At 42.9% G+C, this 14,114-nt stretch overlaps 1 protein-coding gene across 1 annotated transcript in view; it reads right to left on the bottom strand.

The window, feature by feature from the left end:
• The window catches only part of LOC134346840 (protein mono-ADP-ribosyltransferase PARP14-like), a 108,560-nt gene that overhangs the window by 39,753 nt on the left and 54,693 nt on the right, over positions 1-14,114 (bottom strand). Inside the window, exons 15-17 of the mRNA XM_063048581.1 lie at positions 12,190-12,220; positions 8,126-8,260; positions 6,703-6,765 (exon numbers count right to left, since the gene is read on the bottom strand). Coding sequence (XP_062904651.1) covers positions 6,703-6,765; positions 8,126-8,260; positions 12,190-12,220 — 229 coding nt within the window. The remainder of the gene's footprint in view (positions 1-6,702; positions 6,766-8,125; positions 8,261-12,189; positions 12,221-14,114) is intronic.

The following is a 14,114-nucleotide window of genomic DNA, read 5'->3' on the forward strand; positions in this document are numbered from 1 at the left end:
TGGCACAGGATACACCGGAGGAAATTTTAAAAATTAGGAATGAAATTAATAGTTTGGCTACACAAGAAATTAGAAAAAATTTAATGTTTCTGAAACAGAGATACTATGAAAGTGGATCTAAATCTATGAAAATACTGGCGTGGAAACTGAAAAAAAGTTAGCAGAAAATACAATTGACAGAATTAGGGATCCAAGAACAAAAGTGATAAAAAAAATAAGCTAAGTGAAATTCAAGAAGCTTTTGAAATGTTTTACAAAACTCTATATTCCAAAGCTCCAGGGCCCAGATTTACACCTTCCTGAATTCTTTAGAGTTACCCCCTTTAAGCAAAGAACAAAATAGAAAGATGACTGCTGACATAACTGAAGCTGAACTAAAAAAAAATGCAATTAGTAGGCTTAAATTAAGCAAGTCACTAGGATCAGATGGATATACATCAGAGAGATATAAGGAATTTAGAAATTAGTTAATTCCTGTCTTGCTCCCCACACTGCACTGGGCTCTAAGAAAGGCGCAAATGCCACCCAGCTGGAAGGAGGTGATAATCTCAGCTATACCGAAAAAAGGCAAGGATAAAATGGAATGTGGGTCATCTAGACCAATATCTGTTCTTAATGTGGATTATAGAATATTTACCTCCATCATGGCCAAATGATTTGAAGAGTTTCTACCCACACTGATACATAATGATCAGACAGGTTTTATACAACAAAGCCAAACAGAAGACAACACACGAAGGACACTTCACATCATATATAAAAAAAAATGAAATTGAAGCAATAGTGATAAGCGTGGATACTGAAAAGGCATTTGATTCGGTTAATTGGAATTTTCTTTACAGAGTTTTACATAGATTTGGTCTGCATGACACAATTATTAAAAACTATACAGGCACTACATGACAATCCTACTGCTAGGATTAAAATCAATGGATATTTATCTAATAATTTTACTCTAGAAAGGGGCATGAGACAGGGTTGTGCATGGTCACCGCTACCCTTCGCATTATATCTGGAACCATTAGCTCAACACATCAGACAAAATGAAGCTATCACGGGAATTACTGTTAAAAGGATAGAACATACATTGGCCTGTTGACATTTTGATTTATCTAGGGCAACCAACATACTCTTTATCTAAATTGATGCAATCCTTTGAACAATATGGCCAATTATCAGGATACAAGATCAACATAGATAAAACCCAACTACCTCCATATAACTATAGCCCACCAAGAGAAATTGAAAGTAGATATCCTTGGGCATGGCAAACAGAGTGTCAACTACTTGGGCATCATTATGCCAAAAGATTTGGCAAAATTATCAGAATGCAATTATCAGCCTATATATAAACAAATTAAGGAAGATACAACAAGATGGAACCTAATTCCTTTTCTTGGTCTCACTTCAAGGATTGAATCTATTAAAATGAATATACTGCCCAGACTACTATATCTCTTTCAGACCCTACCAACAGTGATTAACCAAAATCAATTCAATGAATGGAACAAGATGCTATCAAGATATATATGGCAAGGTAAAAGGCCTAGAGTTCATCTCAAAACTTTGCAATTAGCCAAGGAAAAAAGGGGATGGGGCATACCTTCTCTATTTTACTATTACTATTTTGCAGCACAGTTGAGAGCTGTGATATGCTGGTACAACCTATCATATGACGCTCAATGGAAAAACATTGAGGACAGGATACGTTCCATTCCCATACAGGCAATTTTGGCTGATAACAACCTACAAAGTTACATAAATACTATTGATGACCCATGGGTGAAATGGACTCTTAAAATATGGAAAACTATTATAAAAGAATATAAACTAGAGAGAGACATTGCAATTCTTAAATGGTGTGCATATGACTCGGATTTTATGCCGAACAAACTGGATGCTAGATTTAAGGACTGGACAGCTAAAGGAATAACAGCTATTTGCAATATAATGAAAGAAGGAACACTGTTCAGTTTTGAAATGCTCAAAGAGAAACACTTATTAGAAAAACAAGACTTTTATTGATATTTAAAGATGCGACAGTATGTTAATAGGATGGTTAAAAATGTAACCAAGGCAAGCACATGTTTGATAGAGCTATAGAAAAGCATATAATTCAGACAACGGTAGTAGAATAATTTCAAGCATGTATAAGGGTATGTCAAATCTTAAAACACATTCAACTTCATACATTAAAACAAAATGGGAGAAGGAAGGAGGGATAATAATATCCGGACAAGAATAGACAATAATATGGAGGTATCAATGGAAGTGTACCAGTTCACAGAAACATAGAAAACAGGTGCAGGAGTAGGCCATTCGGTCCTTTGAGCCTGCACCGCCATTCAGTACGATCATGGCTGATCATCCAACTCAGAACCCTGTACCAGCGTTCCCTCCATACCCCGTGATCCCTTTAGCCACAAGGGCCATATCTAACTCCCTCTTAAATATAGCCAGTGAACTGGCCTCAACTGTTTCCTGTGGCAGAGAATTCCACAGATTCACCACTCTCTGTGTGAAGAAGTTTTTTCTAATCTCGGTCCTAAAAGGCTTCCCCTTTGTCTCAAACTGTGACCCCTTGTTCTGGACTTCCACAACATCGGGAACAATCTTCCTGCATCTAGCCTGTCCAATCCCTTTAGGATTTTATACGTTTCAATAAGATCCCCCCTCAATCTTCTAAATTCCAACGAGTATAACCCTAGTCGATCCAGTCTTTCTTCATATGAAAGTCCTGCCATCCCAGGAATCAATCTGGTGAACCTTCTTTGTACTCCCTCTATGGCAAGAATGTCTTTCCTCAGATTACGGGACCAAAACTGCACACAATACTCCAGGTGTGGTCTCACCAAGGCCTTGAACAACTGCAGTAGTACCTCCCCACTCCTGTACTCGACTCCTCTTGCTATGAATGCCAGCATACCATTCGCCTTTTTCACAGCCTGCTGTACCTGCATGCCACTTTCAATGACTGGTGTATAATGACACCCAGGTCTCGTTGCACCTCCCCTTTTCCTAATCGGCCACCATTCAGATAATAATCTGTTTTCCTGTTTTTGCCACCAAAATGGATAACCTCACATTTATCCACATTAAATTGCATCTGCCATGAATTTGCCCACTCACCTAACCTATCCAAGTCACCCTGCATCCTCTTAGCATCCTCCTCACAGCTAACACTGCCGCCCAGCTTCATGTCATCCACAAACTTGGAGATGCTGCATTTAATTCCCTCATCTAAGTCATTAATATATATTGTAAACAATTAGGGTCCCAGCACTGAGCCTTGCGGTACCCCACTAGTCACTGCCTGCCATTCTGAAAAGGTCCCATTTATTCCCACTCTTTGCTTCCTGTCTGCCAACCAATTCTCTATCCACATGAATACCTTACCCCCAGTACTGTGTGCTTTAAGTTTGCACACTAATCTCCTGTGTGGGACCTTGTCAAAAGCCTTTTGAAAATCCAAATATACCACTCCACTGGTTCTCCCCTATCCACTCTACTAGTTATATCCTCAAAAAATTCTATGAGATTCGTCAGACATGATTTTCCTTTTACAAATCCATGCTGACTTTGTCCGATGATTTCACTGCTTTCCAAATGTGCTGTTATCACATCTTTGATAACTGACTCTAGCATTTTCCCCACCACCGATGTTAGGCTAACTGGTCTATAATTCCCTGGTTTCTCTCTCCCTCCTTTTTTAAAAAGCGGGGTTATATTAGCCACCCTCCAATTCTCAGGAACTAGTCCAGAACCTAAAGAGTTTTGAATAATTATAACGAATGCATCCACTATTTCTTGGGCTACTTCCTTAAGCACTCTGGGATGCAGCCCATCATCTGCCTTTAATCCCTTCAATTTACCTAACACCACTTCCCTACTAACATGTATTTCCCTCAGTTCCTCCATCTCACTGGAGCCTCTGTCCCCTACTATTTCCGGAAGATTATTTACGTCCTCCTCAGGGAAGACAGAACCAAAGTAGTTATTCAATTGGTCTGCCTTATCCTTGCTCCCCATAATCAATTCACCTGTTTCTGTCTGTAGGGGACCTACATTTGTCTTAACCAATCTTTTTCTTTTCACATATCTATAAAAGCTTTTACAGTCAGTTTTTATGTTCCCTGCCAGTTTTCTCTCATAATCTTTTTTCCCTTTCCTAATTAAGCCCTTTGTCCTCCTCTGCTGGACTCTGAATTTCTCCCAGTCCTCAGGTGAGCCACTTTTTCTGGCTAATTTGTATGTTTCTTCTTTGGAATTGATACTATCCCTAATTTCTCTTGTCAGCCCCGGGTGCACTACCTTCCCTAATTTATTCTTTTGCCAAACTGGGATGAACAATTGTTGTAGTTCATCCACGCAATCGTTAAATGCTTGCCATTGCATATCCACCGTCAACCCTTCACGTATCATTTGCCAGTCTATCTTCGCTAATTCACGTCTCATACCTTCAAAGTTACCCTTCTTTAAGTTCAGAACCTTTGTTTCTGAATTAACTATGTCACTCTCCATCTTAATGAAGAATTCCACCATATTATGGTCACTCTTACCCAAGGAGCCTCTCACGACAAGATTGCTAATTAACCACTCCTCATTGCTCAATACCCAGTCTAGAATGGCCTGCCCTCTAGTTGGTTCCTCGACATGTTGGTTCAAAAAACCATCCTGCATACATTCCAAGAAATCCTCTTCCTCAGCACCCTTACCAATTTGGTTCACCCAATTTATATGTAGATTGAAGTCACCCATTATAACCGCTGTTCCTTTATTGCACGCATTTCTAATTTCTTGTTTAATGCTATCCCCAACCTCACTACTATTGTTAGGTGGCCTGTACACAACTCCCACCAGTGTTTTCTGCCCCTTAGTGTTATGCAGCTCTACCCATATCGATTCCACATCTTCCCGGCTAATGTCCTTCCTTTCTATTGTGTTAATCTCCTCTCTAACCAGCAATGCTACCCCACCTCCTTTTCTTTCATGTCTATCCCTCCTGAATATTGAATATCCCTGAATGTTGAGCTCCCATCCTTGGTCACCCTGGAGCCATGTCTCTGTGATCCCAACTATATCATATTCATTAATAACAATCTGCACTTTTAATTCATCCACCTTGTTACGAATGCTCCTTGCATTGACACACAAAGCCTTCAGGATTGCTTTTACAACACTCTTAGCCCTTATACAATTATGCTGAAAAGTGGCCCTTTTTGATTTTTGCCCTGGATTTGCCGGCCTGCCACTTTTACTTTTCACCTTACTACTTTTTGCCTCTATCCTCATTTTACACCCCTCTGTCTCTCTGCACTTGTTCCCATCCCCCTGTTGTGAACTAACCTCCTCTCTCCTAGTCTCTTTAATTTGATTCCCACCCCCACCCCCCAACCATTCTAGTTTAAAGTCACCTCAGTAGCCCTCACAATTCTCCGTGTAACCCGTCTTTTTTATACAGGTCACACCTGCGCCAAAAGAGGTCCCAATGATCCAAAAACTTGAATCCCTGCCCCCTGCTCCAATCCCTCAGCCACGCATTTATCCTCCACCTCATTTCATTCCTACTGTCACTGTCGCGTAGCACAGGCAGTAATCCCAAGAGTATTATCTATGTGGTCCCTTTTCTCAGCTCCCTTCCTAACTCCCTATATTCTCCTTTCAGGACTTCTTCCCTTTTCCTACCTACGTCATTGGTACCTATATGTACCACGACCTCTGGCTCCTCACCCTCCCACTTCAGGATATCTTGGACGCGATCAGAAATATCAGAAATGGAGGGAGTTCGGGTGGAAAAACTTGACAAGATATTTTATTACACCCTCTCAGAAATCCCATTATGATAGTAACCTCCCTATTTGCTGGAGAAATTATGGAAGTGAAAATGCAAAACATTACCATATTTTCTGGGAATGCCCTGTTATCAAAGACTAGTGGAGTGGGATGCACAATGCCCTACAAGACATCTTTAAATGTGAAATACCCCTAGAAAGTAAGACCATATATTTTGGGTATATACCTCAAGAATGGTTGAAAAGAGACTAATATTTAATGAATATACTGCTGGTGGCTGGTAAAAAGATCCTTACCAGGAAATGGTTATCACAGGAGAGCCCAACTTTAAATGTATGTATGGAAATTACAATGGACATTTACCAAATGGAGAAGATAACAGCATCTGTTAATCATAAGTTGGAACAATTTGATTCATACTGGGAAAAATGGTTTAACTACATAACACCTCATAGGCCTGATTTTATTCTCACAAGTCAATGAATATGTTGAAAAAAAAGAGATCACTCCCCACTTTGTACATTGTTTTCTTCTTTTGATTGTTCTTTCTTTCCTCTCCTTTCTACAAGTGTATACCTCAGATAAATATTATGTGGAGATTTGAGACAAATGTGACTATATGATATATATGTACAGTGTCTAAAATATATCTTATGGAAATGTTTGTTTGATGATGAACTTCAATAAAAAATAAATTACAAAGAAAAAGAAACTTTGAAGACATTTGCACAGTACTGTATCTGTTCCTCCATGTTCCAGTGGCTACTGGCAAATCCAATAGAATATTTGTACCTCCTTATTACGATAAATCTCTGAAATTTTAGATGCTGCTAATTTAGAACATTCACAAATCACTTGTTTCCTGGATATTTTGTTTTAATGTAATGGTTACGTACATCTGTAACTTACCCAAGTTCTTGCATTCATCAGTGACAGTCTGGCCACCTTTTGCTAATATTGCTTTAGAGACACCTGAGAAAACAAACAGTTTTTGAATGGCTAATTCATTTTCAGTCAGGGAAAATTACATCACATAGCTTTCTATAAACTGGAGATTCTACAAATGCTGGAAATCTTGACCAGCTCAAATGAAAGGTCTCAAACCAAAGCATCAATTGTTTATTCCCCCTCCATCAATGAGGCTTGATTTGCTGATTTCTCCAGCATTTTGTGTGTTACTAAGCTTACAATCATTAACAAAAACATACGGCCTTTTCATTTTTATGTTACCACTGAAGATGCAGCGAAACTTCCAATAATTTAGTTTGTGCATAAATTGTGTGGTGTCAGACTTTGCTGAACTATTGAATGTTATTTCTATTTGTAGCCCAATACGCTTAATTAACTTTACTTTGTTAGATATTGCAGTTATAGTAATATTTCTAGTGAGAAGGAAGTGAAGAATTCAAGCTGGAGTGAGTCAAAATGGAGTGCAGAAACCAGAATTGCAGTGATCAGAAAGGAAATACAGGAATCCTGCTTTTTATTTTTTTTTAGTTATTTATTGAGATACAGCGTGGAATAGGCCCATCTAGCCTTCAAACTGCGCTGTCCAGCAGCCTGATTTCATTTGCTCGTTATGTGCCATGCTGTATGATGTGGTCTTGACCAAAATTGTTCTTGGAAAATTTTTCTATTCAGTGTCTTCACGAGACTGCTGACCCCAATCATTATCAATACCCTACAGAGATTGTTTGCCTGGTGTCAGTGGTCGCTTAATCAGGACTTGTGTTATGCACCAGCTGCTTGTACGACCAACCAGCACCTACTCCCATGGCTTCACGTGACCTTGAACCTTGATCGGTGGGGGGGGTGAGGGCAATCAGCTTAGCAGGTGCTAAACCTTGTACCTTGTCCAAGGGTCACCTACAGGCTAGTGGAGAGAAGGAGCGCCTGACATCTCCTTTGGTAGAAACTTATCTCTACCCCGCCACACAAGCAGTTAAGCCAGCTTGTTCTTTCCTACAAGGACATTTCCAATTCCCACTCAGAATACAGTCACAACCATAACTATTTGTTTGACACATGAAATTGTAATGAAGTCGTGTATTAAAACAGCCATTGCCTCAAACTGAATGGACAAGTTCTGATTAATTTGCAAGACCTAAAATATCCAATTCTCTTTTCTTTTCCTTTTTTTTTTAAATTGTTCAAGCTTCTTCAGATCCTGGAGCCTTGATAAAAGATTACAGACTCTTAATTCCAGGTGTTATATGCCTGACTAACTCACTACATCTGCCATATTACAGGAATATTTTATCATAAATGTTCAAAATCAAATAAATTAAATCCCTGTACACGTAATGTTGAACACAAACAAAGGTTTGCTTACCGGAATTGAGATTCAGTGTAGTATTTGTGGAATTTACTATTGCGTCGACATTTTCTTGCGTTATATCCCCTGCCTTTACCTCTACAATAGTGTTTTGGATTTTCAGCTGTGTAGGTAACAGGTTTTTTTGTTGAACTGTGAATAGACAAGTAATTTATATTTAATAAAGGCTAGTAACATCATGAAGAATTTTACCCACCCTGCTCACAGACTGTTTTTCCTGCCCTCAGCAGGGTGGAGGCTACATAGCATCCACACCAGGACCACCAGACTTAAATACAGTTACTTTCCCCAAGCAGTAATGCTGATCGACAGCTCCACCCACTAACTCACCACCCCACCACGCCCCCCCAGCACCAGTACTTATCACTTCCTGTCAGAATCACCTTTTGTACAGATAGTCCTGTGTCTGTTGCAATTTTATGGACATACAATGTATATAAGTTATGTACTTATAATTATTGTGTTTTTATTTATTATTGTGAACTTTAATTTATTTAAGAGTTGGGACTGATGGACTGAAAAGGCAGGGTGTTGGGACCAGAGGCGAGGGCTGGGCTGGTTCTGCTTGCTGCTCCGTTCCTCACTGCACTGAGACGGAGACTGAGGCCTGCTCTGGGCTTCCCGACGTTTTGTTCCGCCGTGTGATGAACTGAGGCTGGGGCTGCTCTGGGCTTCGCGACGTTTTCTTCCGCCGTGTGATGAACTGAGGCTGGAGCTGCTCTGGGCTTCGCGGCGTTTTGTTCCGCCGTGTGATGAACTGAGGCTGGGGCTGCTCTGGGCTTCCCGATGTTTTGTTCCACGCTGTGATGAACTGAGGCTGGAGCTGCTCTGGGCTTCGCGGCGTTTTGTTCCGCCGTGTGATGAACTGAGGCTGGGGCTGCTCTGGGCTTCGCGGCGTTTTGTTCCGCCGTGTGATGAACTGAGGCTGGGGCTGCTCTGGGCTTCGCGATGTTTTCTTCCGCCGTGTGATGAACTGAGGCTGGAGCTGCTCTGGGCTTCGCGGCGTTTTGTTCCGCCGTGTGATGAACTGAGGCTGGGGCTGCTCTGGGCTTCGCGACGTTTTCTTCCGCCGTGTGATGAACTGAGGCTGGGGCTGCTCTGGGCTTCGCGACATTTTGTTCCGCCGTGTGATGAACTGAGACGGGGGCTGCTCTGGGCTTCGCAACGTTTTGTTCCGCCCTGTGATGAACTGAGGCTGGGGCTGCTCTGGGCTTCGCGACGTTTTGTTCCGCCCTGTGATGAACTGAGACTGGGGCTGCTCTGGGCTTCGCGACGTTTTCTTCCGCCGTGTGATGAACTGAGGCTGGGGCTGCTCTGGGCTTCGCGACGTTTTCTTCCGCCGTGTGATGAACTGAGGCTGGGGCTGCTCTGGGCTTCCTGACGTTTTGTTCCGCCCTGTGATGAACTGAGGCTGGAGCTGCTCTGGGCTTCGCGGCATTTTGTTCCGCCGTGTGATGAACTGAGGCTGGAGCTGCTCTGGGCTTCGCGGCATTTTGTTCCGCCGTGTGATGAACTGAGGCTGGGGCTGCTCTGGGCTTCGCAACGTTTTGTTCCGCCCTGTGATGAACTGAGGCTGGGGCTGCTCTGGGCTTCGCGACGTTTTCTTCCGCCGTGTGATGAACTGAGGCTGGGGCTGCTCTGGGCTTCCCGACGTTTTGTTCCGCCCTGTGATGAACTGAGGCTGGAGCTGCTCTGGGCTTCGCGGCATTTTGTTCCGCCGTGTGATGAACTGAGGCTGGGGCTGCTCTGGGTTTCACGACGTTTTCTTCCGCCGTGTGATGAACTGAGGCTGGGGCTGCTCTGGGCTTCGCGACATTTTGTTCCGCCGTGTGATGAACTGAGACTGGGGCTGCTCTGGGCTTCGCAACGTTTTGTTCCGCCCTGTGATGAACTGAGGCTGGGGCTGCTCTGGGCTTCGCGACGTTTTGTTCCGCCCTGTGATGAACTGAGACTGGGGCTGCTCTGGGCTTCGCGACGTTTTCTTCCGCCGTGTGATGAACTGAGGCTGGGGCTGCTCTGGGCTTCGCGACGTTTTCTTCCGCCGTGTGATGAACTGAGGCTGGGGCTGCTCTGGGCTTCCCGACGTTTTGTTCCGCCCTGTGATGAACTGAGGCTGGAGCTGCTCTGGGCTTCGCGGCATTTTGTTCCGCCGTGTGATGAACTGAGGCTGGAGCTGCTCTGGGCTTCGCGGCATTTTGTTCCGCCGTGTGATGAACTGAGGCTGGGGCTGCTCTGGGCTTCGCAACGTTTTGTTCCGCCCTGTGATGAACTGAGGCTGGGGCTGCTCTGGGCTTCGCGACGTTTTCTTCCGCCGTGTGATGAACTGAGGCTGGGGCTGCTCTGGGCTTCCCGACGTTTTGTTCCGCCCTGTGATGAACTGAGGCTGGAGCTGCTCTGGGCTTCGCGGCATTTTGTTCCGCCGTGTGATGAACTGAGGCTGGGGCTGCTCTGGGTTTCACGACGTTTTCTTCCGCCGTGTGATGAACTGAGGCTGGGGCTGCTCTGGGCTTCGCGACGTTTTCTTCCGCCGTGTGATGAACTGAGGCTGGAGCTGCTCTGGGCTTCGCGGCGTTTTGTTCCGCCGTGTGATGAACTGAGGCTGGGGCTGCTCTGGGCTTCGCGATGTTTTCTTCCACCGTGTGATGAACTGAGGCTGGGGCTGCTCTGGGCTTCGCGACGTTTTCTTCCGCCGTGTGATGAACTGAGGCTGGGGCTGCTCTGGTCTTCCCGATGTTTTGTTCCGCCATGTGATGAACTGAGGCTGGGGCTGCTCTGGGCTTCGCGACATTTTGTTCCGCCGTGTGATGAACTGAGAATGAGGCCTGCTCTGGGCTTCGCAACGTTTTGTTCCGCCGTGTGATGAACTGAGGCTGGGGCTGCTCTGGGCTTCGCGACGTTTTCTTCCGCCGTGTGATGAACTGAGGCTGGGGCTGCTCTGGGCTTCCCGACGTTTTGTTCCGCCCTGTGATGAACTGAGGCTGGAGCTGCTCTGGGCTTCGCGGCATTTTGTTCCGCCGTGTGATGAACTGAGGCTGGGGCTGCTCTGGGTTTCACGACGTTTTCTTCCGCCGTGTGATGAACTGAGGCTGGGGCTGCTCTGGGCTTCGCGACGTTTTCTTCCGCCCTGTGATGAACTGAGGCTGGGGCTGCTCTGGGCTTCGCGACATTTTGTTCCGCCGTGTGATGAACTGAGGCTGGGGCTGCTCTGGGCTTCGCGACGTTTTGTTCCGCCGTGTGATGAACTGAGGCTGGGGCTGCTCTGGGCTTCGCGACATTTTGTTCCGCCGTGTGATGAACTGAGGCTGGGGCTGCTCTGGGCTTCGCGACGTTTTGTTCCGCCGTGTGATGAACTGAGACTGAGGCCTGCTCTGGGCTTCACGACGTTTTGTTCCGCCGTGTGATGAACTGAGGCTGGGGCTGCTGGCCTGCTCTGGCTGGTTCAGGTTTCGTGTCGATGAACTCACTTTTGTTCTGAATGCTATTTGCTTACTTTTATTGCTTGCACCAATTATAAGTACAGACAGTGTATTTCAGTAACTATGCAAAGGATGTGGCTACTGGTGGCCCATCAAAGGTTTATAAATGCTGCTGTGCAAGTAGAAGGGGTCGACCATTGACTTTTGTGTCTGCCTCCATGTGATAAGTTTTTAAAATTTCACTGGCCTATCCAGATTCAAGTTGGTCACACTTTTGCAGTTTACAAATTATCAAGGTTTTGTCATAACAATAGGGAATTTAGATTAAGAACAACCACGTATCAAAAATTACATGCCCAAGTCAACAGAGGTTCTGAACACGTGTGAAAAATGCAGTTGCAAATTGATCTGTAGTCTAACAGTCCTGTGGACTGGGTCATACTTATTGTTGGTAAAGATCGCTTCATAAGAAATATGTTAAAGTTCACATAGCTGGCATTTTATGAATCATACCATGTGTACATATTTCAACAAAATTTACGGAAAATATTGTAAAGCCTAAAATGAAACATGTTTATAGAATTCAGAGATTAGATACACATTTCTAGACTAAATCAATCTTGTTAGCATGGAATTAGTGATTACCTGATGAATTCACGGTGACTGGAGCCGTAGCCTGAGACGTTCAGATGAGAAAAAAAAAGTTTTAATTTAGTATCATGTCTTGATCTGATGAATAAAGCAGAAATATTTAAAGCCCACTGTTGTATAATATTGAAATAACTCATTAGATATATTCAGCACGAAAAAGTCCACAGATACTGGAAATTCAGAGCAACACACACAAAATGCTGGAGGAACCCAGGTCAGGCAGCATCTATGGAAATGAATAAACAGTCAACTTTTCAGGCTGAGACCCTTCTTAAGGACTGAGATATATTAATTTTTTGAGATGTTAAGAACTCTAACAGAGACTGAAAACTATTTTGGATGAATGAACAATTTTATCCAAGTGAAAATGTAGCCACTAAAATTTTAAGCATCAGGTGCTCCACCGCAATAAGTTATTTCCAGTCAAAAAAATTGTAAAGTAAAATAGGCTTTATACACCCCGATGTATAATTGATGTCTTATTCTCTACTTTGATTCTGGTCTTCAGCTAGTTATTAAAATGCATGGATATTAAAGAGGATTATACCTCCAGTGAGAAAATAAGCTAACATTCTGATAATATCTATCTGAATCAGAAGATTTAGGGTGTGACAGTGACAGATTTATCTTTTATACGATTTATGTTTCGGCCTGTGCTTTATAAACAGAATATTAACTGAAATAATGAATACAGCAGAAAATTACTAGCACTCAAGAGAGACCATACTCCCTGCCAAAGGTGTAAATTATGTTGAAAATACAACATAAAACCGAAGTCAAGACAGTCAAGGTCTGACTGTCGGAATGGGCCTCAAATTTGCATTTACAGGTTAGGTTTAACATTGCAATCTATTTCGCAGTTTAAATTTAGAAAGCCCACTCTTCTCCTTATGCCTCAGATATAAAAGTGAATGGAGTGTAAAATCAGGACTCTGGAGTTTCAATCAATTCACCTATTCAACATGTGTTGTGTACTGGAGGTATTACCAACATGAAACACATCTGTGTGAGGGCAAATCCAAAGTCATGGCTTCCTCCTGCGGCCTGTGCATGGCTGAGGGATCGTGATGCTTCCTATAGATCAGGAAACGTGTAGCTCTCAGGGAAGCAAGAACTGTGAGAAAACTATATTTAATTTATGCACTTCACTTTGTTTATCTACTGTATGTGTAATTCATTTGTAGATTTAATTCTTACTTCCCTAAGTTACTGTGTGTAATGTGTACTACAGTACTTTACACCCTAGTCTGGAGAAATGTTGTCTTCTTTGGTAGTATATATGTATATAAGTTAAATGACAATAAACTTGACTTGACTTCGTCTTTTAAAGATTAAAGCAACAGCATGAAATAAAGAGAAGTGGGCCTTATAGTATCTGCTCAAGATCCAGAGGGATTGGCAGCATAGAGAATAAGCCTAGTTCAAGTAAGTAATTTTGCAGTCTGGTTATGAATGTCATTTTCAAGTTTGAAGGTAATTTTAACCATTTGCTTTCAACTGGTAGCTCTTGGTGGTGCAGTATTATTATTGTGCTCTTTTTCTTAATTGCGTTTTTGTTGTGCTGTATCCGACCTGGAGTAATAATTGCTTCGTGCTCCTTTACAACTATGTACTGGAAATGACATTAAACACTCTTGAACCTTGAGTAGGATTGGTTGGAAGTCTAGGTTTGTATTTGCAGGTGCGGATACCCATCAAGGGTCGAATCTGCACTGAAAATTAATTCTCTAAATACCTCAAACTGAATTAATATATCTATGTCACAAGAGAAAATCTGCAGATGCTGGAAATCTGAGCAACACACACAAAATGCTGGGGGATCTCGGCAGGCTAGGCAGCATTTATGGTAAAGGGTACAGTTGACGTTTCGGGCCGAAACCCTTATCTATATTAATTTTTTTTGAGATTTTCAGAATTCT

The sequence above is a fragment of the Mobula hypostoma genome, chromosome 5 (genome assembly GCF_963921235.1).
Source record: "Mobula hypostoma chromosome 5, sMobHyp1.1, whole genome shotgun sequence".
In the NCBI taxonomy this organism is placed as follows: domain Eukaryota; kingdom Metazoa; phylum Chordata; class Chondrichthyes; order Myliobatiformes; family Myliobatidae; genus Mobula; species Mobula hypostoma.